General features: G+C 47.9%; 2 protein-coding genes across 3 annotated transcripts in view; one reads left to right on the top strand and one right to left on the bottom strand.

Moving 5' to 3' along the window:
* RTF2 (replication termination factor 2) overlaps nt 1-26217 on the top strand; it is a 31064-nt gene extending 4847 nt beyond the window's left edge. Inside the window, exons 4-9 of the mRNA XM_066236533.1 lie at nt 782-921; nt 4115-4193; nt 20594-20707; nt 24502-24556; nt 24660-24755; nt 25567-26217. Coding sequence (XP_066092630.1) covers nt 782-921; nt 4115-4193; nt 20594-20707; nt 24502-24556; nt 24660-24755; nt 25567-25742 — 660 coding nt within the window. The 3' untranslated portion in view covers nt 25743-26217. The remainder of the gene's footprint in view (nt 1-781; nt 922-4114; nt 4194-20593; nt 20708-24501; nt 24557-24659; nt 24756-25566) is intronic.
* On the bottom strand, nt 4215-17344 carry LOC136308802 (beta-1,3-galactosyl-O-glycosyl-glycoprotein beta-1,6-N-acetylglucosaminyltransferase 7-like). Of its 2 annotated transcripts, none has more exons than XM_066236532.1 (3): nt 16485-17344; nt 10974-11999; nt 4215-4297 (listed from the first exon to the last, which is right to left on the bottom strand). In XM_066236532.1, exons 2-3 carry the CDS (start codon nt 11941-11943, stop codon nt 4278-4280), a joined length of 990 nt encoding a protein of 329 aa, XP_066092629.1. In that variant the 5' UTR covers nt 11944-11999; nt 16485-17344; the 3' UTR covers nt 4215-4277. The 2 variants fall into 2 exon arrangements, with proteins under 2 accessions (XP_066092629.1, XP_066092628.1); XM_066236531.1 differs by having other exon boundaries at nt 4215-4293.
* Nucleotides 26218-26838: the final 621 nt, after the last annotated feature.

The raw sequence follows: 26838 nt of genomic DNA, 5'->3' as shown, positions 1-26838 counted from the left end.
TGTTAAGTAAACATTATAGTCAATAATATGGAATAGCCTCTCTGTGCATTCATGAGCATGGAAAGAAATGTTCCTTTTAGGTGGAGTGATTTTTCATGTCAGAAGTTACTTTTCCTGGCCATGGCTGGTGGATCAGGAAATAGAGCCTTGGCCCAGCGCATGGATGCCCTAACTTTGATTCCCAGTCAAGTCACATAGGAAAAGTGACCATCTGCTTCCCTCACTCTCCCTCTCTCCACTTCCCTTCCCCACTCCCCCTTTCTCTCCCCTCCTCTTCCCCTCACCCTCTCTTCCTCCTCTTCTTTTTCCCCTTTCACAGCCAGTGGCTTGATTGGTTTGAGCCTGGCCCCAGGTGCTGACAATAATTCTGTTGGAGCACATCAGCCTCAGGCACTAAAAATAGCTCGGTACTCGAGCATCAGCCCTAGATGGGGTTGCTAGGTGGATCCTGGTCAGGGTGCATGCGGGAGTCTGCCTCACTATCTCCCCTCATCTCACCTAAAACAAAAAACAAAGTTACTTTTCCTTAAAAAGCAAAATATTTGTGAAATAGAAATTAACTTACTTGCTAGTTAGTGAATTTTAAAAATCATGTTTTCTGTTACAATTTATGGTTTAATTTTATATCCATGTTAATTGATGGCCAAAGGAAAGTAGCTCGGAAGGAGATTTGAATGGAAGGGAGTAGAATAACAATTTCTCTGTTGATGTAGGTGGTTATGAAGGCTAATGGTGATCCATTTATCAAATAAGTTCTTAAAATATTGATGGTTTTTCACAGAATGTGACGGAACTAAGGCTTTCTGACAACCCCGCCTGGGAAGGGGATAAAGGAAACACAAAAGGTGACAAACACGATGACCTCCAGCGGGCACGTTTCATCTGCCCAGTTGTGGGCTTGGAGATGAATGGCCGACACAGGTCAGTCTTGTTAAGTACTAGTAGTCATTACTGGTACTATTAGGGTTTGCGCCGGAGCCTTATGCTCACACGGACTTCTTTAAAGTGTCCTTCAGTCGGGGCAGCGCCGTAGAGGCAGCGGTGCTCATCATGACACCATGTTCACGTCCTGTCAGCCATTTGTAACATGGCGTCCAAGTCCACTCACCTTTGTTGTCTGTGGCCTTCTGTTCTTCGGAGCAGAAGAACCTGAGGTAAAGACGGATTTTTAAAGTTTGGTATATGATGCTCATGAGACTTGGGCTGGGTTATCTGATCTGTCCCTATGGGCAAGAAAGCAAAGGGCAAATGTTTCCTATCAAACATCAGTTTTTCTATCCTTGTTAAAAACTATGCAGTGGAAAGTGTTATAGAATGTGTGATTGGTCAGTCAGCTGAAGGCCCACCTGATAATAAACAGTATGATTTGCATTTGTAGCTAAAAATCCTCTGACCAAAAAAAAAAAAAAATCCTCTGGCTAGAGCACCAGAAATCTTAAGGTTAATATTTATATAGAAAATGTAGCTGTGGCTGGTTGGCTCAGTGATAGAGCGTCGGCCTGGCGTGCAGGAGTCCCGGGTTCGATTCCCGGCCAGGGCACATAGGAGAAGCGCCCATCTGCTTCTCCACCCCTCCCCCTCTCCTTCCTCTCTGTCTCTCTCTTCCCCTCCCGCAGCCGAGGCTCCATTGGAGCAAAATATGGCCCGGGCGCTGGGGATGGCTCCTTGGCCTCTGCCCCAGGCGCTAAAGTGGCTCTGGTCGCGACAGAGCGATGCCCCGGATGGGCAGAGCATCGCCCCCCTGGTGGGCATGCTGGGTGGATCCCGGTCGGGCACATGCGGGAGTCTGTCTGACTGCCTCCCCGTTTCCAGCTTCAGAAAAATACAAAAAAAAAAAAAGAAAGAAAGAAAATATAAGTGATCTGTATATCTCTCCCTTAAAAAATGTGAATGTTGAAAAGGTTAGTAGGTGTCTTTGTATAGAATGTCTCTTAAGCCAAAGCTCTCAACTCTTCCACCATTTAGAAATATCTTTAATAGCTGGTAGTCTAGATGGAATCTTCCATCTAACACATTGCATGTTGAAAGGTAGTATATTTTCACTCAGTAAAGGGGAGAAAAGCATCTTAAGTAAGTAAAAACTATAAACTATAAACAGCCACAGTCCATCTGGCACATTTGTGTCCATTCATCTGTCAGATGTATGTGTGCTGTACGTGGCAAAACACACCAGAGAGAGGAACTGCTCAGAAACGAATAACCTTACGACTCTATTATTCTTCAGATAGTCTGAATTTAAGTCATTTAGGCCTCTCTCTTCATTGTGGAGTGGTGACTATGTCAGGTGATGGACGTGTTAGTTAGCTGGATTGTGCTGATCATTTCACGGGGTGTGAGTGTATCAGATCATCAGGTTGTATACCTGAAATATACATATTTTCTATTCGCCAATTATACCTAAATAAAGCTAAAAATAATAAAATAGAAAGCTAGAGTTCACTATTTGGGTCAAGCAGGAAATATTTGGGAACCAGTCTCTTACACCTAATTCCCCCTTCCCTTGGCCCCTGGCAGCCACCAATCTGCTTTCTGTCTCTATGGTTTTACATATTCTGAGTATTTCATATAAATAGAAGCATATAGTATGTGACCTTTTGTGTCTGGCTTCCCACTTCTTTTTAAGAAAACCATGGTTCAGCCCAGAAGAGGAACTTAGCAGGACAAACTCAATTCCCAGGTCCTGAGCAGGGATTACCTGGAGCCCGCTGCTCTGATTGTGGCTTCCTCCAGTTTTCTCCCTTTCGTTTGCTCTTCCTCTTTTTTTCTTCCCAGTAATCAGCTTTGCCTGTTTTGGCTCTGCCCTCCTCCTAGTAGGGCCTTTGCACTAGAAAATTCACTTGTTTGTATATTTAATAAAGATTTAAATATATAGAAAAATATAAAAGAGCTAGTAGTATAATAAAAACATTGAGCCTTTGTTTAAAGAAAAACAGTTTCCTAAATTACTAATAATTAGTATGCATCTGTAGAATAGGATTTTTTTTGGTCCTAAACAACATTTAATGAACTCAATACAGTGTCATGAATTGGGTTTTTGTCAGGGCAGTCTGCAGCTGCTGCAGCTGCTGCGATCCCCAGGAAATTGGAGAACCTTCTAATGTGGAATTTTTAGATGGGTATGTAAAGTAAAACGTGAAAGTGCATTTTGCCCGTTTCCCCCAGTGCTGGCCTCCAGAGGTGGCAGTATCAGCCACGCGGTATTTAATGTCCCCTACAGACCCTCCCAACACCAGCATAGCCCACTTCCCTACACCTCTGCAGGCGGAGTTATCAAACAGTCGTAGAATCATACATATTTTGTAAGCTTTTTTTGCGACTTCTCTAATCTGAACGTGTTTTTATGGTCTTACACAGAGATTTACCGTATTTTTTGAACACTGTATGAGTGTCGATAATTTTCTCAGCCATCCCCTGCTAATGAACATTTAGTTGCTTTTCTCTCTTTCCCTGTCCCAGGCAGTGCTGTTTGTACTACAGTGCTCCACCTGGCACTGTCACACTGTCCTCCTAACATGTGTCCCCGCACTGTACTCCCAACCCGCCAGCTCACATGCTGCTTCCACAGACATCAGCCCCTGGGCTCCTGCGGCCCCTTTGCTGTTGCCCGAGAGGGAAAGCATTATGCGTTGTTTTGAAACCACTTCTTTAACCATTGAGTATAGGCGCCTGTCACATGTGTTGGCTGTTGGTATTTCCTTTGTGAGCCACACGTTAATGCCTTTGCCCAGTTTTCTGTTTTCTTGTCATTACTACTTTTGATACCTCTTTTAATATTCATAAACTCTGAACCACATATATGTTTAAAATATTTTTTCCTGAGTACTGATTCTGTGTTTTGACTTTTTACATTTATAGTGTTCTTGTAAATCTATTTATTTATTTTTATTTATAGGGAAGACTTTATTCCAGAGGCTTAAAGCAAGGTCACAGGAATGGTACTATTATTGCCTATGTTTGTGGCTTTAATTTACATATATAGAAATGGAACCAAACGTAACTATTTTTCGTTGTGGTTCTTGGCCTTTGTGTAAACTGAACAAGTGTTAATTGCTAATGTGGGTAATAATTTTTTAATTATCATGGAACTCATTCTCCAGTTGGACTGTTTCTCCAGGTTTTGCTTCCTGCGGTGCTGTGGCTGCGTGTTTTCTGAACGAGCCTTGAAAGAGATAAAAGCAGAAGTTTGCCACACAGTGAGTTGTTGACAAATACCAGCTATTCCTTCTCAGTAGCTGAGGAAATGAGGTGGTTTAGGGTCCTTCCCTCCATGTGTCATGTCAGCACCCTCCGGTTCTTTCTGAAACGTGAGTGTAGTTAGTTGTTATTCTGCTTACAGCCCTTCCACAGCTTGTCACTGCTGGGAGTACAGACCCAAACTTTCTCTTGTGACATGTCCCTGCCTGCCTGTCCTGCTCAGACCAAGCTCAGGCCACTCCCTGAGAGCTGTTCTTTATTGTGTGCCTTTATTCCCTCCACCCTGACCCGCCAGCCTGGAGGGGCCTTCCCAGGAACCTTAGTTCCAGAGTGACTGCTCCTCGGTGGACCCCGCCTGCTCACCCTTTCCCCCGTTTGCTGGGCACCTTGTTATCCCAGAAACCTCATCACAGTGTAATCGGTGGCTATGTGGCAGTTTCCCTGCTGAACCATGGGATTTTCCTTATCTTTTTTTTAAATAAGACTTTTTTTAAGAGTGATTTTAGGTTCACAGTAAAATTCAGAGGAAAGTGATTTCCCATATTGCCTCTACGCTTCCCCCCAAAACAGGCATAGCCTCCCCATTGTCAACATCCCACCAGAGCAGTACATTCATTACAATTGATAAGCCTGTAGTGACACATTGTCACGGCCCAGAGTCCGGGGTTCACACTAGAGTTCTCTCTTGCTGTGCATTCTGTGGGTTCAGACAAATGGGTAAGAATATGTATCATCATTATCGGGTCATTTGGAGTATGCCCTGAAAATCCTGTGTTCCTCCCGTGAGTGTTTGAGGCCGATTCTCTCAAGGGCACGTTGTGGGTCCTCGGTTGGTGCTCAGCCAAGTGAGCGAGCTCTCGACCTGGGAGCTTGCCTGCTCAGTCCCTGATGAAAGGCTGGTGACTTTGCTTTCACGGGTTGCTGCTATAGCCAGAACACTGTGACTGGTGTTCTGGCCTGTGGGAAGCCTGGCATTTAGTTTAGTGTCCTGGATGCCAACAGCTCTGTACTGTGTTTTCGCCCATATTAACTCTGCTTAGACTTTGTTACCTCCCTGTACCGTTTCTCTCTCTTGTGAGTGATTCTTGCATTCAAGCTTTGTTGAGCAGCTGATGGGACCAGCCCTGTCTCCAGCACTGTATGGTGGGATCCACGGTGGATAAGATTGATAGCCCCTGCCAGCTGGAACCACCGTCCAGTCATAGTGATGGACACTCTGATGACTGAGCAAGGAGTATCAGTTGTGACAGGCGCTAGGAAGGAAACACAGAGGGTGATGTCCCACGGAGACAGTGGCCACCTTGGTGGTGTTGGAAGGATACCTCTAGAGATTTGAGCCAAGACCTGAAGGGTGCGAAGGAGGCGGCCGAGCCAACTTGGAGCAAAAGCTCAGAAGTGACAGAGGCCTTTGCTGGGTCAAGGAACAGAAGGGGTGGTGGAGAAGGGGGACAGAAAGGAGAAGTAGGTGAGATTGGAGGGTCAGGGATGGGTCAGTTTGTGTAGGGCCCGAGCAGCTCCATGAGGGTGTGTGGGTTTTACTCTAACAGCATTGGGAAGGCAGCTTTGAGCTAGACCAGATGGTCACCAGTTTTATAACAATTCCTCTATAAAAGAAACCAGATGTGGAAGAGGATACACTGGGTCATTTCATTCATTTGGGACACAGAGACAAGCAAAGGTAACTGGTAGGGAAGAAGTCAGTTTGGGGTGATTATGAAGAAAGCCATCATAGAGAATCTATAATCTGCCCCATTAAGCTTTTACCCCCCCAAAAAAAACGAAGTTCAAAGGATGCATTCAGGAACTGATTCATGCCATTTATTCACCAGTACTTACTATATCTCCTGTATTAAAGGTGATGTACACATGCCCACAGGAAAAAGGGATGTAGGTGACAGTCCCTGTGCTCAAGGAGACTGCAGTCCTGCAGGAACACAAGTTATCTGAAGATCACATTCTACCTTGTTGAGGTCAGGTGCCAAGTACATGGTGAAGATGTTCAGTTTATTTTGACTGGGGTGGTGAGAAATGGCTCTATGAAGGAGGTGTTTGTTCTAGGCCTCGGCAGCAGGGCATGTCTCTCATCAGTCAGACTTGCCACCCCCCAGTCCGACTCACATCTCTGGCCTGCCTCCCAGCTCCCACAGTCCTGGCCCACTGTGCTGTGACTGTGCTCTTTCAAGGACATCCTGAGTGTACCGGCAAGTGCGCGTAACACCGAAACAACACCTTATGTGCCACTTGGCAGTGCACACAGCAGATACGAAGCGCCTTTCCGGCTGACGGAGTCCCATGCCAGCTGAGCTCCTGCCTGCGCCCTCTCTGCGCTTCTTACACAGGCTGCTCTCCACTCCCGCCATCAAAGCCTTGCATCAGTGGGTCCCCATAAATACACTGCCTTTTAGCCTGACCAGGCAGTGGCACAGTGGATAGAGCATCGGCCTGGGATACAGAGGGCCCAGGTTCAAAACTCCAAGGTTGCCAGCTTGAGCCACGGGGTCACAGGCTTGAGCGTGGGATTATAGGCATGACCCCATGGTCGCTAGCTTGAATCCAAAGATCGCTGGCTTAAAGCCCAAGGTCACTGGCTTGAGCCCGAGGTTGCTGGCTTGAGCAAGGGGTCACTGGCTCAGCTGGATCCCCCTGGTCAAGGCACATATGAGAAAGCAATCAATGAACAACTAAGGTGCTGCAACAAAGAATTGATGCCTCTCATCTCTCTCCCTGCCTGTCTCTCTGTCAAAAAAAAAAAAAAAAAAAAAGCCTGACCAGGCGATGGCGCAGTGGATAGAGCGTCGGACTGGGATGCAGAGGACCCAGGTTCGAGACTCCAAGGTCGCCAGCTTGAGCGTGGGCTCATCTGCTTAGAGCAAAAGCCCACCAGCTTGAACCCAAGGTCGCTGGCTCCAGCAAGGGGTTACTCAGTCTGCTGAAGGCCCAGGGTCAAGGCACATATGAGAAAGCAATCAATGAACTAAGGTGTCGGATTGTGCAACGAAAAACTAATGATTGATGCTTCTCATCTCTCTACGTTCCTGTCTGTCTGTCCCTGTCTATCCCTCTCTCTGACTCACTCTCTGTCTCTGTAAAAAAAAAAAAAAAAGAAAAGAAAAAAATATATATGTATACACATTGCCTTTTAGATACATCTGTAGCAATATATTTCTCTCCTGAGTTTTTTCTCAAAGGTATAAGAGTGGTCTATAATTAATAGCAGAGTTTTGTCGAGGACATTTTTTTAGGTTCGTTTTAGGACTAACTTGTATCAAAGTATCATTTTCCCGTTTTTCTTCTTTGGTTGAGTGTTTGGGGTTTTTTTGTTTGTTTGTTTGTTTTTAAGTGAGAGGAGGGGAGATAGTGAAACAGACTCCACATGTGCCCTGACCAGGATCCACCCAGCAACCCCCAGTCTGAGGCCGATGCTCAGATCAGCTGAGCTATCCTCACTGCCTGAGGCCCACTCTCAGACCAGTCTAGCCACTGGCTGCAGGAGGGGAAGAGGGAGAGAAGGGGGAGAAGAAGGGAGAGAGAAGCAGATAGTTGCTTCTTATGTGTGCCCTGACCGGGAATCGAACCTGGGATGTCCAGACACTGGGCTGATGCCCTATGCGCTGAGCAAACTGGCCAGGGCCGGTTGAATGTTCTCTTATTTCAAATCAAGGAAACAGAAAGCAAGCACGCCTTATAACTCCCAGCTTAGTGGTTCAGTTCACATTGAAATGACTGTGCCGCCGAAAACGCCAGTGTGGCTCCACGGGAACCTCTGCCTGCTGAAGCGCTCTGTGCCTCTGCCACCTCTCCAGGCACGTCACCACCAGGGGGTCCGAGGGCTCGAAGTTGGCAAACAGGGAAGGCGAGTGAATGACCCATGGCAGGTCTCCTGGCCCGTGTGCACAGCCATCCTGGATGCAGCGGCCTGCAGAAGGAAACCAAAGCAGCCGCCCGTGTTCAGCGTCAGTTTACGTTCACAGTGATCTGCTTCTCCTGAGTTCACCTGCGAGGCCTCCCTGCTTCACAGGAGTTCAGGTTAAACGTGACTTCTGTGATTGCTGTGGTAGGGGCTTTTCTGTTGAATTTTGGATTTACAATGGAAGGGACATTTTCATTTATTGTGTTAGTGGTCTGAAATATTTAATGGCTCCATTAAGTCAATACTATGGGATTTTAGCTAGTTATGAGCACAAGGGAGGTTTAACAACACTCATTTCTCTGGTAAAATCTAAATTCTGATAGCTGCTAAGTGTTTTTCTTGGTTGTAAGTTCATAAGAACTGCGTTGATTTTCGTAAGTCATTGGCTTCAGTCCTTTGGGTTTTGCAGAATGAGTGTGTGATATGAATAGAAGCCAGCGCTGATTGCAGTCCTTCTGGCTGAGCTCAGTAGCATGTCTGTGTGCCTGACGCTGTGCGTGCTCTTTCTCCTCTCTCTCAACCCTCCACCACACTCAGCGGGGTTCTCTCATCACCTCCAACGTGCAGGGAAGTGAGCTCTCAGCGTGTGTGCGAGGGAATGTTCTGTCCACTGGGAGACCCTGCTCTTCTCTCTGCTCAGCTCTGCCCTGCTCTGTCCCCCTGCCAACCCAGTCATCCACTTCTAAAAACTTAAGTAAATATTATTTTTAAGAAGAAGTGAACTGCGTTGACCGGTGGTGGCACAGTGGATAGGGTGTCAACCTGGGATGCTGAGGTCCCAGCTTCAAACCCTGAGGTTGCTGGCTTGAGCACAGGCTGACCAGATTGAGTGCAGGGTTGCTGGCTTGAACATGGGGTCATCAACATGATCCCATGGTCACTGGCTTGAGCCCAAAGGTTGCTAGCTTGAAGCCCAAGGTCGATGGGGTTTTATACTTACGTAAAAAGTCTGTAAACAGCCTGACTAGGCGGTGGCGCAGTGGATAGAGCATTGGACTGGGATGTTGAGGACCCAGGTTCAAGACCCCCAGGTTGCCAGCTTGAGTGCGGGCTCATCTGGTTTAAGCAAAAGCTCACCAGCTTGGACCCAAGGTCGTTGGCTCAAGCAAGGGGTCACTAGGTCTGCTGAAGGCCCACAGTCAAGGTACATATGAGAAAGCAGTCAATGAACAACTAAGGTGTCACAATGCGCAACAAAAAACTAATGATTGGCCCTGGCCAGTTGGCTCAGCGGTAGAGCGTCGGCCTGGCGTGCGGGGGACCCGGGTTCGATTCCCAGCCAGGGCACATAGGAGAAGCGCCCATTTGCTTCTCCGCCCCCCCCTCCTTCCTCTCTGTCTCTCTCTTCCCCTCCCGCAGCCAAGGCTCCATTGGAGCAAAGATGGCCCGGGTGCTGGAGATGGCTCCTTGGCCTCTGCCCCAGGCGCTAGAGTGGCTCTGGTCGCGGCAGAGCGACACCCCGGAGGGGCAGAGCATCGCCCCCTGATGGGCAGAGCGTTGCCCCTGGTGGGCATGCCGGGTGGATCCCGGTCGGGCGCATGCGGGAGTCTGTCTGACTGTCTCTCCCCGTTTCCAGCTTCAGAAAAATGCAAAAAAACCCCAAAAAAACGTAATGATTGATGCTTCTCATCTCTCCGTTCCTGTCTGTCTGTCCCTGTCTATCCCTCTTTCTGACTCTGTCTCTGTAAAAAAAAAAAAAAAAAAAAGTCTGTAAACATTGACACCATGCCAATCGGATCACCACCATTCCCAGACTATTTTAAATGTGAATGTCTGTCTCTGCCCTCTGTTACTGAGGCAGCAGTTGTCTAGTTCTTAAAAAATTTGAAGGCTTTGTGGTTTTTCTGTTTTTACCTTTACAGCTGTCATGAACATTTCCCTCCTTGTTCCTCCATTTAGTGACCCGAACATCGTCTTCCAGCCAGCGTTTGGTGTGGCACCTGGGGCATCTGGGGGGAGGGGGGACAAGCGCACAGTGTCGGTACCAGCTCCGCAGTCAGACGATGGCAGCAAGTTCAGCCTCGTTCACAGGGTTCAGCCGTCACTGGGTGAAGGCCCCGTGCTGGGCGCTGGTGGCGGCCACGATCCCAGCAGTGCTGGTGGGGCAGACCACGGCCTCACAGCTCCATCGTGGCACCTAGGTTTTGTTTTCCATCCCTTTCTCCGTCTCTAGTAACTAACAGTCTTTACAACGTGCTCTTCGTGGCGTTGGGTTTCTTTGGATCCTGTTTTCTCTGTAAGCCCTCTGAGAGGATTTGAAAATGGGAGTTTCAATGGATGTGGGAGATTATAAAAAAGTCCTAACTGATTTCTGCTGGATTCATTGTACCGTCATCTGGACTGATTGGCTTAGCTGTTCAAGCTTAAAGCCTCATTCCCATTGGAGCCAATCAGCTCTCTACATAGGGAAAATGCGGCCACTGAAAGGAGGGCATCAGCTTCCCTCTAACTCTCAGAGAACCCATCTAAAGTTTTATATTTACCCTCCAAAAATTAATCATTTTAACATTTTTCATTCTCTAGAAGCCCCTAGCACAATGCCTAGTACTAGTTGGTACCCAGTAGTGTTTATTAAGTGAATGAGGGGATGAAGAACTTTCCAAATATTTGCACTTAGAATTTTCAAAAGGCTCTATTTGATGTGTAAATGCTTCTTTCTGGAGAGGGGATAAAGACAGCCAGGCGGTTTGGGAACAGGGCTGTCTCAGCGAACTTCAGGCCCTTGTGCTCCCCTAGTGGTAGGTCTTGTCAAGTATAGAAGTACTGACCCCGCCACATAAAAGTGAAATAGAAAGAATCTTCAATTAAGAATTAACTTCTACTGCTGCCTCTGATCTGCGCACACAGCGTATTGCTGGAGTTTTCTTACCTTTTATTCGGTTCAGAGTCACCCAGTAATGTCGCTCTGGGCAGCGGATGTCTTTGGACCACTGAAGCATGTCTCTTGCACGGATGTCACTCAGTACAAACTGTACAAACTTCCTCGTTAGCACATAGTAAGCGCTTCCAAAGTAAATTGTTAAGTTATGGGGTGGTTCCCCCTTGAATCCCTTGTTTGGAGATACATAGACATTCCCTTCAGGGGTGGATTTGGGAGGACTTTGGCTTGTCTTGGATTTAATGTTTGCTGGTTGGATTACTCCAGGAGTGTTATTTTTATCATTCCATTTACTTCTGATGTGGTGTGTGATTTCTCTGTTGGTTTTGATTGGAAAATCCTGTCTACAAAGATTAATGACATAGTTCCATTGAAGTTTGGACTGGACTAGATCTTTCATACAATTAATTTCTGCCTGTAGTCTTAGAAAGCCAGTATTAGCCCCCTTCTCTCTTTTTGATGAAATGAAAATATTTTCAAAACAGTTAATCAGGGTCTGCACAGCAGTCATATGCTTTTTGGGGGCCTTTTCATCAATGTGAATACAATAAACATTTTGAGGAACATAAATAGCTCTGAGAAGCTGCACAAACATGGCCAGCTCCTTATGACCAGTTATAACATATGCCAGAGAGAAGTTGCCCTCCTCTGCAGACAAGGGTCTGGATATGAAATGTAACCCCTGGGTCATCCAGGAGCAGTTTCCTGCTGTGTGTAGGTGAGCAAGTATTTCTGATTCATGAGTGTTTTTACAAAATTTTGCAACTTGGGGGGCTGCCTCTTTGCCTTCAAATAAAGCTGAACACAGTTCGTCTGGATAAAAGCCGCATTCCACTACTGCTGGGTAGGTGGGCTTCTCCTCTGATTCCTCCGGTGATGGATTCCTTAAATAAAGAAAAATGGAGATGCAGATGGCTGTGCACAGGAGAAGCCCAGGCTTGCTGGCTCGCAGCTGACTCATGTTGTATGCTCCAAATGCCTTATTACCATGGTTTGAAATGTTTTTCTTTAAGCTTCCTAAAATAACAACAGATAGAATTTAGGGTGTTGTAAACCCTCCCCCCAACTTTATTGAAGTACTCATACTTAAAGTGTATGCTTTAGTCAGTTTTTATGTGTGTCTGCGCCTGGGAAACCGTCCCCACAGGCACAGTGACAGGCATGCCCCTTACCCCTCCTCCCAGCCTCCGTGGACAGTCACTGACATGCTGTCACAGCAGACCTGTTGGCATGCTCTATGTCTTGTATAGACGGACTCACACCCTGCACTTTGCCTGGCTCATTTCCCTCCAGATAGTGACTCTGGAGTTCATTTACATCGTATCCCCACCGCCCCCTTCCCATTGCTGAGCCCTGCCAGTGGATACGAAGTGCTTCCAGTCTTAGGATATTATGAGATGCTGTAAGCATTTGTGCACATGTCTTTGTACGGACTTCTATCTTTGTTTCTCTGGGGGTAAATGGCTGACTCCTCTGAGGATGTTTGTTTAACTCTTTCAGAAACTTCGGCCAGAAGTTTTCCAGAGCAGCTGTACCATTTTTCATTCCCACCAGCAACGTCTGAGAGTTTCTGCAACTTGGTTTGTTTCAGTGAGAGTGTGTTGAATGCCCCTAATGTGAAACGTTGTAGTATACCTTTAAAGCCATTTTTATAACACACAAAACCATCATTATAATGTTCACATTTTGTCTGGCCTGTGCTGGCTCAGTGGATAAAGCGTCAACTTGGAATGCTGAGGTCACCAGTTCGAAACCCTGGCTTTGTCTGGTCAAGGCACATATGGGAGTTGATGCTTCCTACTCCTCCCCCTTCTCTCTCTCTCTCCTTTCTCTCTAAAAGTGAATAAATTAAAAAATCTATAATGAACACAGATCAATCTGGTCTCTAAAATAAAACCATTTTTTAAAATACTTTATTGATTTTACAGAGACAGGAGAGAGGGGAGCATGGAATGGGAAGTATCAACTCATAGTTGCTTCATGCTAGTTGTTCGTTGCTTGCTTGCTGTATGTGCTTTGACCAGGCAAGCCTAGGGTTTCGAACCGGCAACCTCAGGGTTCCAGGTTGACGTTTTATCCACTGCACCATCACAGGTCAGGCTATACATGTGGGGTTTTTAAAAATTTTTTTTTTTATTCATTTTAGAGAGGAGGGGGGGAGAGAGAGAGAGAGAGAAGAGGGAGGAGCAGGAAGCATCAACTCCCATATGTGCCTTGACCAGGCAAGCCAGGTTTTGAACCGGCAACCTCAGTGTTTCCAGGTTGACGCTTTATCCACTGCGCCACCACAGGTCAGGCAGTAGTTTTCAATAATTAAACGAAGCCAAGTCTCGTGTGTAATCCACTGTCCTTCAGGGTCAAACGGGCACGTGTTTCTCCTCCCTGACAGAGACCCACTGAGCTGCCCTGCCGCCTTCCTCCCTCTGGTCCTGTCAGTGCCCTGTTCACAGTCGCCCGCCTGAGTCTGCCTCCTCGCTCAGGTTCCGTTAACACTTAGAAATAGGCGTGCACCAGAATGCCCTGTGTGTGGAAGCTCGCGTCACCGGGGGTAGCTGTGTCGTCACCGGTGTAGCTCTGTCATCACTGCTCCACACGAGCACTGGGGAGCCAGCCAGGCTGAGCGAAGCTGCAGCGTCCACCGCTGCTGAACCTGAATGTGCGGGTCCTGCTGTTGCTCTCGCTGAACAGCTGGTAGAGAAGGGACGAGCCCCACAGGCGTCCGCTCTGGAGGGCCCGCAGTCTTTCCTTTCTAAATAGTGAGGGGCACCATTGTCAGTTCTGCAGACATTTCCTAGCCTTGGTTTTGGTGATGTTTTTGTTGTGTGTTTGTTTTTAGATCATGAAGTCAGCTTTGTGGCCATAGTCCAAGTGTAAGTGTTATACGTGTCACTTGCACTAAGTCCATTTCCAAGAAATGTGTTGTTATCCAAGGCTGAGGGAGTATGCAGGTCATAAGAAAGTACAGTCCTGCTGGGTTTTGAACTGCTGTTTTCCTCCACAAAAGGTTATATTGAAATATTACTGAAAGCACAAGTTCTTCTAAAATTGTGTGTATGAGAGAGAGCGTGTGCGCATTTTAAGGTTTTTCTTCCTGTGCTGTCATTCCTTAACTTACATTTCCTGGGCTTTTATATACTTTACTAAGCTTTTAGTCCTCCACATCAGCATCATATTGTAGGTAGCATCATTAAAATATATATAGTGTACAATAAAATTAAATAGCTTCCAAACAATGAATGATGTGTTTTTTGTTTTGGGGGTGATTTTTAGCAAGAGAGACAGACAGACAGGAAGGGAGAAAGATGAGAAGCATATCATCTTGAGGTTGTGTCACTTTAGCTGTTCATTGATTGCCTCTTATAACGCCTTGACGGGGGGGGGGGGGGGGTGTTCAAGCCGAACCACTGACCCCTTGTTCAACCAGCGACCATGGGATCATTTCAGTTATCCGTGCTCAACCCGGTGAGTCTGCACTCAAGCTGGATGAGCCCATGCTCAAGCCAGCAACCTTGGAGTTTTGAACCTGGGACCTAAGCGTCCCAGGTCAATGCTACTGCACCACCAGCAGTCAGGCTGAATAATGTTTTGAAAATTATACATTTAGTTCACTGAAGACATATCACATCCAAGAGATAGTGTAAAATATCTTTCAGTAGAAATAATCACCGAAGTTATGGTTAAGGGTGGTATTTAAATATTTTTTTCTCCCCTCCCTTTTTTATAGTGCTAGAATCTCTGTAACAGAAATGATGTCCAATTACAGTTCTCAGAATGGGATTGTTTTACATTTTATGTGTTTGTCCAAGCATAAAATACTTTCAATGAGTAGTTTCAAAAAACATCACTATCCTAATTATTAGGGCCAGTAAGTTTTCCTCCTTTTCTTTGCCTTCTGCAGTCTCTCCCTGCCCCCAACAAGCCCTGACAGTCAAAAACAGAAGTCAGCAATATGGATTTGGTATCGAGTATCACTGCTACTACACTTTATTTAAGGGCATTTGAATTTCATTGTGATAGCATTTAATTTGTTATAAAGACTCTTCAGGGGGAGTTGACAACATCCCATGTAAACTCTTTCTGCTGTTATACTTTTTTTAAAAAAGGTAATTCCAATTCCCATGAGCAAATAGATAATGAACAGGCATCTTTAAAGACAAACTTAAAATATGTTGCCATATATTCTAGAATATTACTGTTGGCCTGACCTGTGGTGGCGCAGTGGATAAAGCGTCGACCTGGAAATGCTGAGGTCGCCGGTTCGAAACCCTGGGCTTGCCTGGTCAAGGCACATAAGGGAGTTGATGCTTCCACTCCCCCCCCCTCTGTCTCCCTCTCTCTCTCCTCTCTAAAAATGAATAAATAAAATAAAAAATAGAATATTACTGTTTAAGTCATTAATCCTAGCTTACATGGATTAAACAACTTATCTCCCACTCTGGTCTGCAGATGGGGGTCTGACAGTGCCTGCCTCACAGGGACCCCAGCATGGGGGCACGGGAGCAGACGGTGACGAGCCTCCTGCTGAGCCTGGCCAGGAAGGGGGGTGCTCAGTGCTTGTGTGGAATCGGGGTGCTTAGTGCCTCGGAGTAGTGTGGACCCCAGAACAGGAGTGTCAGGTGCTCTCTCGATATACTGTATGTTTGTCCTAAAAAAATAAGTCCCTATAGCACAGCATTGAAAATTTTGTATCTTATTTTGGCTGGCCTCTGGGCTCAGAATGATGTCCAAAAGCACCCTGCAAGTTAACACAGTATTTTCTTGAGCTGTTTAAGCTAATAATATTAGACTAACTTGGAATTAAAAGACAGTCCTTTCCAATGAAAGAGATGTCTTAATCAGAACATGCCTTTTCCTAAAATGCATATATTTACATTATCTCAAACCTTTTGATATGAAGAGTGAAACTTTCGGATATCTACTCAAAACAACTACAACAAAAATGACATCTTTATTATTGGCACAAAATGTAACTGAGAACTTGGACGTGGCCTCAAGGTTGACTCACTTATTTTCTCCCACGTGAGAAGTGAACAAGTGGCCTGACCTGTGGTGGCGTGGTGGATAAGAAAAGTGTCGACCTGGAATGCCGAGGTTTCGGTTCAGAACCCTGGGCTTGCCTGGTCAAGGCACATATGGGAGTTGATGCTTCCTGCTCTTCCCCCCTTCTCTCTCTCTCTCTCTCTCTCTCTCTCTCTCTCTCTCTCTCATCAAATAAATAAAAGATATTAGAGGAATGAACAAGTGGCATTTCACATTGTAAACTCTTAACTGATCTCATACTTGAAAACATTTCACTCTTATTTTCTTTGGATTAAACAAAAAAAATGAGGACTTTTTTGAGAGAAAAAGATGCCTGCGACAGCTGCATTTTACAGTATTACTGGCATTCCAGTATTTCTATTTTAAAATCATAAAGGAGGCAGAGAAAAACATTTTGTTTCACTAATAATACCTGCTCAGCCTCTGCCATCCCTGACCTCTGCGTCGGTGACAAGCACGTACCCAGAGATGTCTTTTCTAGTCCGTGGGTGGGATCCTGCCCGGGTCCCTAGTCCTTCTCTCCGTCAGGGGTTCCTCTTGCAGTGACTGCAGCTTAAGTCACATAAACAGTCGCTCGGCAGGTTTCATTGCCCTTCTGTCCCTGGAGGTTTCGTCTTCTTCATTCTGACACGTAGATTGGAAAATAGCTGCTGCTCTGGGACCCTTACAAATCAAAGTGAGACGACAGAAAACACCTGGCCCAGAGGGCAGGCCATGCAGCCTGGTTCTTGTATTCTGTAAGCTGGTGGCATCTGGCTGTCATGGGTCAGAGCCTTCAAACACCTTTCAAAGTAGGAAGGAGGTCAGATTTGGTTCTCTGGCCCTTTTTCATGAAAGGGATGATTAAATGCTTCCTAAGTAGCAATCAGAACAAACCGAGTGTGCCAGTTTGCTCTCCAGGGGGCCTGATTTCAGGGACAAGGGGGAAGCTTTGCCCCCTCTGTCCTCTGGCTCCACCAGGCGCCCCCACCTGTGCCAGCACCTCGCAGGGGTGGAGTCTGCTCACTGTTAGTGCACCCTCCCTTTCATCAGCCTCCAAAGCTGGAGACTTGTGCCCTTAAGACCCTTCCTTCCACAGGCTTTACAGCTTCTCACTGGCCGGCACCGTCTTCAGGGCTCCCGCAGACCCCTCTGGTAGAGCAGTGAGCCAGGAGATGTGACCCACACACACCCCGGAGAGACTAACCATCCTCGCGTGTGTCCAGACGCCTGAGCTCGGTGCTTGTCAGACAAGCACAGGTTTGCTTCAGCTGCTGTGGGTGACTCCAGACAAGGTGCCTTTGTAGAACAAATGTTGCTGTTGCCGTGGGAAGATTTCTTAATTGGACAGAAAGAACCAAGGCTGTTTACACTTAAGGGGTTGCAGCATTGCTGTGTGTGGGGGATGTATATGCTTTTTATGCAGAACAGCTTCATGCAGCGTTGTGGTGAGACCCTGGGTATGTGTGTGTGAAGGGGTGCCACTTCCACGAGGAGAGGGAACCAGAAAGGAAGTTCCTTTCATGTGTGGAAAGGCCCCCTGCCAGCCTGTGATGCTTACTGTAGCTTGTCCCTTACACCCTGTTTGTTTTAAAAATTGTCCTGCGGGTGCTATTGATCTGGCCAGCAGGTCCATTCATAATGTCTTGTCCTGAGGTAAGGCTTGTTTCACCTGTTACCTCAGGGCCTTAACCTGGAAGGAGGAAGAGTCTCTAAGCTAAAAAGCCTAGAGAAGGAAAAACTGCAGTGACCATGGTGCTGCCTACGTACAGCCTCCCACTCCTGTGGCTCTAAGGCAGTGGTTCTCAACCTTTCCAATGCCGTGACCCTGCAATACAGTTCCTCATGTTGCGGTGACCCCAAACCAAAAAATAATTTTGGTGGCTACTTCATAACTGTAATTTTGCTACAGTTATGATTTGGAATATAAATACCTGATATGCATTATGTATTTTCCAATGGCTTTAGGCGACCCCGCCGGGGTCGAGACCCACAGGTTGAGAACCGCTGCTCTAAGGAAAACGCAACTGAAAACCAGGCTTACTTGTGGGGGTGGGGGACACCATGTAATCAGTGTACAGAAGGCTAATAGGTGAGGAAAAGGTTAAAAGGCATAATGTATCAACTGCTTGTACAAGTTAATTAAATTAAAATGTTTTTTAATGAGGCCTGACCTGTGGTGGCGCAGTGGATAAAGTGTCAACCTGGACTGCTAAGGTCGCTGGTTCGAAACCCTGGGCTTGCCTGGTCAAGGCACATATGGGAGTTGATGCTTTCTGCTCCTCCCCCACTTCTCTCTCCCCCCCCCTCATCTAAAATGAATAAATAATTAAAATGTTTTTTAATGAAAGCCTTAATAAATAAAGTGGACATAGCACATATACATGTAATTTACAAAATAGACTATTGGACATGAATGGCCTTTTTTCCAGTGCTTTCCTTTAAAAAATCCACATCCAGGGGACATAGGAATATGCAGTTTCTAGTCTGCTCTTTCTAAATATATGGTAAGTATATTCTATGCTGTCTGAAATTCTACAGGAGCCTGACCAGGCCAGCGGCACAGTGGATAGAGCATTGGACTAGGACATGGAGAACCCAAGTTCGAAGTGCCAAGGTCGCCAGCTTGAGCGCAGGCTCCCGGCTTGAGCGCAGAGCCGCTGGCTTGAGCATGGGATCATAGACGTGACCCCATGGTTGCTACCTTGAGCCAAAAGGTTGCTGGCTTGGGCTTGAAGCCCAAGGTCACTGGCTTGAGCAAGGGGTCACTTGCTCTGCTGTAGCTCCCCCACCAAGGCACACATGAGAGAGCAATCAATGAACAACTAAGGTGCAGCATTGAAGAATTGATGCTTCTCATCTCTCTCCCTTCCTGTCTGTCTGTCTCTCTGACACTCTCTGTCTCAGTTAAAAACAAAATTCTAAAATAACTATGTACTCCTCCTGTTTAGGAATGTGTTATGATCTATTTGACCCCTATTTTTTGGACATCTAAGTTAAAAGTGGTAAAAGGAAGCAGAATTTAAAATAAATATATGACTTTAACTGTGCAGTAACAGTACACTTAGAAAAGTGCATTTGCAGGAAAACACGGGTGTTTTTTATAGTGTGCATACATCAAAGCAGAGAGAGGACAGTCCTGTTGCGCCCCTGTGTCTCTGAAGCAGCCTGTCCCCCCTTTCTAAAGTGACCTCTGCCCTTTAGCTTGGCAGTGGCCATGGTGACAGAAACCTGCTGCCCTGGTTTCACTTGTCCTCCAGGGATGGGCCGCTCCACTCAAGTTCCTGGGGTTAGGCAGAAGTCTGCCAGGGTCAGGCCCACACCACACACAAGCCACAGGGCCTGTCGCCAGTGGGGGAGTCTTGTGCCCTATATTCAGGGGCATCCCTGCTCAGGTCCAGACAGTTGAGGCGTTGAGGATCTGGGTCTGGGGTTAGTGGATCTTTTAAATTTTGGAGATAAAGACCAAGATACCTCAATTCTTAATGTGAGAGGTTTCCAACTTTTTATTGTTAGTGGCTAATCGACTTTAAAAATACAGCCCTGGGGGCCCTGGCCGGTTGGCTCAGCAGTAGAGCGTCGGCCTAGCATGCGGAGGACCCGGGTTCGATTCCCGGCCAGGGCACACAGGAGAAGCGCCCATTTGCTTCTCCACCCCTCCGCCGCGCTTTCCTCTCTGTCTCTCTCTTCCCCTCCCGCAGCCAGGGCTCCATTGGAGCGGAGATGTCCCGGGCGCTGGGGGATGGCTCTGTGGCCTCTGCCTCAGGCGCTGGAGTGGCTCTGGTCGCAACATGGCGACGCCCAGGATGGGCAGAGCATCGCCCCTGGTGGGCGTGCCGGGTGGATCCCGGTCGGGCGCATGCGGGAGTCTGTCTGACTGTCTCTCCCTGTTTCCAGCTTCAGAAAAATGAAAAAAAAAAAAAAATACAGCCCTGGGCATACAGCATGCAGGACAGAGTCTGTCGTCACATCCAGAGGAGAGAGCTGCGAGGAGTGTGGGGGAGACACCACTGGGAGCCAGAGTAGCCAAGGGGGAGAGTGGGGCTCAGGGAACCGGGGGGCGCCTTCCCGCCTTGGCTGTGTCCTCAGGAGGGTTACCGGTGCCATGGCCCCAGCCCCATGGGCCTCATCTACCACCTGACTCTTCCCACAGGATCTTTTCCTCCCCTTCCCAAGGAGGACACCCCCAACGGAAGGCTCTGCCCCGGCTCCCACAGTGTGGGGCGTCCTGGGGGGACCTCCTCCCCTCGGCCTCCCTGCGTGATGACGAAAACAGCTCCTTCTCATCAGCGGTGGTCCTGGCTGCTGGCCGGACACTGTAGTAGGCACCTGCTCATTGTTCATATAGCTTCTCTGCGGCACCTAACTTAGGACTTGGGGCTTAAAGGAGGGACTTTTCAGTCGAGGACGTACCATACCCACCCTAGAAAAGGAGCTGGTCCAGAGCAATGGTTCTGGAGACAGAACCACAGTAACTAACCCAGCTAAGGGGGCGGCAGGACGGCAGGAGCCGAGGGCTGTGTGGACTGGGAGCAAGGGTCTGAGGGGCGCTGCCCGCCTGGTGATGGAGTGTGTCTTCTTTTGCTCTCCAGTGTGGGGCGGCCTTCCAGGAGGATGACGTCATTGTGCTCAATGGCACCAAGGAGGACGTGGAGACGCTGAAGAGCAGGATGGAGGAGAGAAGGCTGAGGGCGAGGCTGGGAAAGGTAACGGGAGTCCTGTGTCCCTCTGCCACTGGGTCTGTCTGGCTCCCAGGTTCTGCCTGCCAAACCACCACCCCCACCCCCAGCCCTGCCCCCACCCCATGCTGGCGCTGCTTCAGGTCTGCAGTAACAGGCGCTTTTTACAACCTGGAGGGGCCTGGGGTCGAGAAGGATTCCAGTCCCGGCCCGGCCGCACTGGGCACAGGGCTTCTCTCCTCACTCAGTGTCTTCGTCAGTGGCTGTACTTGCGTAGGACGGGAATCGTGACAGGGCCTGGAGGGAGGGCGTTGTCAGGAGGGTGGACAGAGGGAACGGCGGCCACCATGATTTCTGTGCTCCCACTGATTTAAGAGTACGGTCGGCCCTCCGTTTCCGCAGGTTTTGCATCAGTGCGTTCACAGCCAACCCTGAATTGAAAATATGCGGGGAGAAAACATCCCAGAAAGTTTCAGAAAGCAGAGCCGAACATACTGAGCATGTGCTGAAGCCACACGAAAGAAGTGGTGGGCAGGCACGCCCTGCTACAGCCTCTCTGCAGATGTGGGCCATGCCAGTACCTTTTACATAAATGCCGTTTTATGAAAGGGACTAGGGACTGAGCATCCTCAGATCTTAGTGTCGTGGGGGTCCCAGGAGCAGCCCCCCACACATACTGAGGGACACCCACACATACTCAGGGTTCATGGCTTGTAAAGTCAAGAAAGAGTGCCCAGCACAGCTGAGGAGCCCGGGCTGCCCAGAGTTGAGTGTCCCAGGAGTCCCAGGAGTCCCTGGAGATGTGGGCAGCCCAGGAGCCTCTGTTGCCTTCCTGGCCTTCCTCAGCCTCCTGCAGGGAGCCAGGTGTGAGTGCTGCCCCAGCTCTCCAGAAGGGTGGCTGGAGCTCCAGGTGGATGTGCAGCTTGAAGGCCTTGTTCATGGCCCCTGGTTTGGAATCCATTTCCATAAGCAGTAGAACTGTGGATTGACATACCAAGCAGGTTCCAAAGAGTTTATCAGCCAAAAACTCATTCAGTGTGCCATTGATTCTGGATGATAGCCTTAGTCTTTGTGAATGGCAAAGTTTTCATTTTTTTTATGTTGAGTGAGAGGTGGGTAGGCAGAGACAGACTCCTGCATGCCCCCCGACCGTGATCCACCCAGCAAGCCCCCTACCAGGCAATTCTCTGCCTCTCTGGAGCTGTTGCTCGGTAACAGAGCTATTTTAGCACCTGAGGCAAGGCTATGGAGCCATCCTCAGCACCCGGGGCCAACTTGCTCAAACCATTTGAGCTATGACTATGGGAGGAGGAGAAAGGAGAGTGGTAGAAAAGCAGAAGATCACTTCTCCTGTGTGCCTTGACTAGGAATTGAACCTGGTACTTCCACACACTAACCAACACTCTACTGCTGAACCAACTGGCCAGGGCCATTTTTTTTTTTAAGATCACTTCATGTGATAACTAAGACAAAAGAATACTTGAAATATTAAAATATTAGTTTCCATATCCTGAAAACATAAAACTGAAAAAATAATTGGCAGTGATACAGTAAATAAAGATTTTTCAGTTTGTCTTGATTATTATAGAGGAAGGGGCAGGGACTGTGCCACCCCACAGTAATATAATTCATAGTCAAAAGGCTGAAGGCTGATGCTGGTGAATGTGGGAGCGCTGTTGTTATCATGTAGGAATCCAGAGCCAAATCCATCTGCATTTCCTCCTTTTATCACTGTACTTAGGTAGAAAATAAATAATGCCTGTAAATGGTTCTGTAGTAACAAGGAATTGTGCCCAAACTTGTCCTCAGATTTACTAGAAGTATTCTGTAGATCAGTTTTTTCATAAGGTGTCACGTCAGTACAACAGTCTTGAGAAATATTTAAAGGGCTGGATGCAGGTTTAAAAGCAGATCTATCTACATGCATTCATTCCAAGTTGATTTTCAAAATTACTGTGATTCCATTATTATCAAGCAAAAAGAAGGAAAAAGCTTGAGATAGTTTTGGTAATGGACAATTACCAAAAAGGATCTGTTTGTTCTTTGTTGATCAAGCTCAGTTTTTGAAAAGCAGAAGGAAAATTGTCTCTCAGCGGAAGATCCTGGAGTTATGCGTGTGGTCGTTCACTACCTGACTATAATGAGTTGTCTGCCATGTTCCAGGTTTCCTGCCAAGTTGTTCCCAGCCCTGGGGGACTAACGTGTCCCTCTCCACAAAGCACTCACCAGAGCTTCTGGGAATGCCTCTTGGATACTGCTACCAGGACACCAAAATATTTCCCAAATAGACTCACAGCGAGAGACAGGGCAGCATTCCCCTGACTCCTTATTGCTGTGCTTTTCAAATAACCACAGCTGTGACCCAACCGCAGCACTCAGCAGCTCTCTTTCTTTGAGGACTACGTATTCTCCTCGGATTTGAGTGTGAAGGAACAGAGGTTTTTATGTCTTCCATGTGTTACAAATCACTTTGCATATGTGTATTATAAGTTCAAGGCTACTGCCCGAGAAAGACCTTTTCCCCATGTTGTCTAGTGATGGGAACCTTCTGAAATAATTCAGTTGTGTATCTGTAGTGCCAGCTTTTGGCTACTTGAGCAAATGGTATTTTTATTTTTTACAGGGACAGAGAGAGAGATAGATAGGGACAGACAGACAGTAACGGAGAGAGATGAGAAGCATCAATCATCACTTTTTCGTTGGGACTCCTTAGTTGTTCATTGATTGCTTTCTCGTGTGCCTTGACTGCAGGCCTTCAGCAGACCGAGTGACCCCTTGCTTGAACCAGCTACCTGGTCCAAGCTGGTGAGCTGTTTTTTTGCTCAAGCCAAATGAGCCTGCGCTCAAGCTGGCGACTTCAGGGTCTCGAACCTGGGTCCTTCCGCATCCCAGTCTGACGCTCTATCCACTGCACCACCACCTGGTCAGGCGGCAAATGGTATTTTAAAGGAAATTCTCTGAATGAACAGGTCCTAGTTATCCTTTTTGTGATTGAATCACTTCTAACCCAGCTATGTGGTCTTAGGGTAGTTAGTTGCATATTTAAAATCTTTTTTCTGCCTGACCTGTGGTGGCGCAGTGGATAAAGCGTCAACCTGGAAATGCTGAGGTCGCCGGTTCAAAACCCTGGCTTGCCTGGTCAAGGCACATATGGGAGTTGATGCTTCCTGCTCCTCCCCCTTCTCTCTCTTTCTTTCTCTCTCTCTCTCCTCTCTCCTCTCTAAAATGAATAAATAAATAAAAATAAATAAATAAATTAAAAAAAAAATAAAATATTTTTTCTGACACATATCACTATTAAGAGCAACAGAATTCTAATGCCCGAGTAATCCAGAGTTTAGGAGAGTTGGCCAAGGTATCCTTCCGCATAAGCCTCAGGTCCTAATAGTTAAATAAGCAAATATCAAAGCAGTTTGGCAACTTTGAAAAAGTCCTGGAATGGTTAAGAGTCAATTTATGTTTATGCTGGCTGGACTTTATGTGCTGTTATGGACTCATTTAATGTGCCGTTATTACTCATTTAACTGCCCTTGTGTACAAGAGTTACCATTAACATTGACTTACCACTGAAATCTGTCATCTTCAGTAAAATTTCAGAGAATGTGATTTCTGGATGTAAAATTTAAGTAGATCTCTACAGATATATTCATGTGTGAGGCAGATTGTCCAGGTTTAGACTTAGTGGTGTATTGAGGTCACCTTCAGAATGAACACCCGCCTGCCTGAACTGCGGGCCTGGCATGAGGCTGGCGGGGTGGCGGCAGCCCGCGGGTGCCGGTGTTGAGGGGACCTGTCACACCTCCAGCTTCCTCTTTTTGCAGAAAGCAAAGAAACCGAAGGCGGCAGAGTCTGTCTCCAAAACCGACGTCAGTGAAGGTGAGATGCTAAAAGAGGACCTTACTTTAGCAAAATAAGCTGCAAGGCGTGTGTAGAAGTTCATGCTTTTGTTTCTGTTTTACTTCCTCTGTTGCTTTTACAGAACCCGCAGGGCCATCCACAGTTCAGACAGAGAAGCCTGAAGAACCCAGCCTTGACTCCCGGGAGAAGAAAATCAGCCCGGCTCCCAGAAGTGCAGGTGGGTCCCACTGAGACCCAGAGGCTATCTCACAGTTTATTGCACTGAACTCAGAAACTGAGGCACTCTGAAGTCATGTTCCTGAGTAGTTCACTGAGCTCTCCTGGGCGGCTGAGGAACAGCCGGGTTACCCCGAGCAGGAGCCTGTCAGGACTGAAGGAGTCCGGGCACAAGTGCCACTTGTTCAGTGTCCTGTCGAGTACACACTTGGTGCCGAGCAAACACATGCCCCAGAGGCTCGTTAGAGGCCGAGGCGCAGGGCGCAGGGCAGGGATGGCCCGGTCCCTTGAAGGCTGGGGTCTGTGTGCACCCCATGGCACTCCGAGCCTCCTTGCGCCCCCAGGTTCTCAGCCATTCGGCATGTGGTCCAGAGTCCAGCGCGTTTCTCCTGGAACTCTCGACTGTTCTTTGGGTAAGAGAATGTGTTCTCTTATGTTGCAAGTAGCTTCCGCAGTGGTTAATAGGGCCCCATTCCCACTCGCCACATAGAGGCTGCCAGCCAGGAGAGATCCCCCAGCCTCCCGGGCCTCCACTTCGCCTCGTGCAGAGGGGCTGACTCAGGCTGCATGGAGCTGGGACCAGTGAGCGCATGGCAGGGAGTCAGTGTGGTTTTACATGATGGCTCTCTGCCGCAGCTTCATCTGCTTATAGGAGTTGGTGATTGAAACGATGCTTTTCCACCTTCGTCCCAAGAGAGAAGGAGGAAAATTCCCAGGAGTAACAGGAATACTTTTCTCCCTTTGTGAATGTGGTATATGGAATGATCTTTAGTCCCAGCCGTGTAATGTTTGGCTTTTCATTTTCCTAACAGTGAATGGAAGCTCTTCTGGAAAACTTGTGAAGCCGTCCGGTGGCACCACAAAGCGCTCCATCGCCGACGGCGAGCAGTCGGAAGCGTACAAGTCCATTTTCACGACCCACAGCTCCGCCAAGCGCTCCAAGGAGGAGTCGGCCCACTGGGTCACCCACACGTCCTACTGCTTCTGAGGCCAGGCCGCCCACGCGGGCGCTGTGGGGGCCTGCGTGATGTCACCACGCTGGGCCCCCAACCCTGGTGCTGGCCTGGTCACTCCTGCCTCTGAGGCCCCGGGCCCCGCGACCCTCCACCGGCAGACGCGCTCGGACCTCTCCCCGAGCAGAAAGGCTGTGCTAGCTGCACTTCTGTGTTTGAAGTCATTAAAGATTCCAGAGGCCTCGTGGCTGTGTGTTTGGCTCATTTTGACTAAAACTCAAACGCTCTTGCTGCCCGCAGTTGGTTAGCGAGGCCAAGTGAGATGGAACCTGAGAAGGGACGAACTCTGGACGCACTGACCGCAGGCCTGCCGGCAGAGGCAACTGAGGCCGGGCCTGGGGTCGGGCACTGGCCAGGCTTTCCTTAGTTTATCGTTTTCGAGGTAGAAAGGAGAGAGTTACGCACCTGACGATTTGATGCAAAAATAAAGCAATTCTGCCTTTTCTCTCATCTGTCTATTTTTGTTCTTCTGTCTTTCCTGGATGTTTTGTAAGAAAATTGAGTGACCAGAGTAGCTCCATGATGTCATGTCACTTCCACCTTTTCTCTCAGCAGAACATACGAAAGGGAATTGTACCTAAAACTGGTGTGTTTTCTCCGTCACCTGCTGGCGTCAGCAGTTACTGAAAGTCCCCGTGAGACTGCCAATTGAGACCCAGGTATCAGTTCTGGATGCTCTCTGGGGACCACTGTCCTAGTGAGGTGACTGGCTGGTTCTTTATCCCACACCCAGGGCACTGGCCTTCACTAACGGCAGGAAAAGGAGCTGGGGAGGGAGGGTCAGACGGTGGGAGGGAGGGTCAGACGGTGGGAGGGGGCCGGTGGGTAACATCACGTTCCAGGCCGCAGAGGCTTCTGGGGACAGGGCTAGAGGGGAGCCCCGCCCGCTGAGTCCACTGCATTCTCGGCCTCTCTGCACGCGGGGAGGTGTGGCCCTGAGATGGTTTGACATTATGAATATAGATGCATTTTAATCAGATTATATTAACAGCAATGAATTTTTGTTGTGGACTTTTACAAAAGAAACCTGATTAGATCTTTTTCTTTTTTTTTTTTCCAGAGAGAGGGATA

This window comes from Saccopteryx bilineata, chromosome 6 (genome assembly GCF_036850765.1).
Source record: "Saccopteryx bilineata isolate mSacBil1 chromosome 6, mSacBil1_pri_phased_curated, whole genome shotgun sequence".
Classification (NCBI taxonomy): Eukaryota; Metazoa; Chordata; class Mammalia; order Chiroptera; family Emballonuridae; genus Saccopteryx; species Saccopteryx bilineata.
This window is presented reverse-complemented; position numbering and strand designations above follow the sequence as displayed.

What these genes read in the sequence shown, in the direction of transcription:
- LOC136308802 (XM_066236531.1), bottom strand. Translation starts at nt 11,943, where the DNA reads ATGAGTCAGCTGCGAGCCAGCAAGCCTGGGCTTCTCCTGTGCACAGCC. An exon ending in GACTCTGAACCGAATAAAAG is followed by an intron (nt 4,294 to 10,973) that starts GTAAGAAAACTC and finishes CGTTTCAGAAAG; the next exon opens with AACCGGAGGGTGCTGACATG.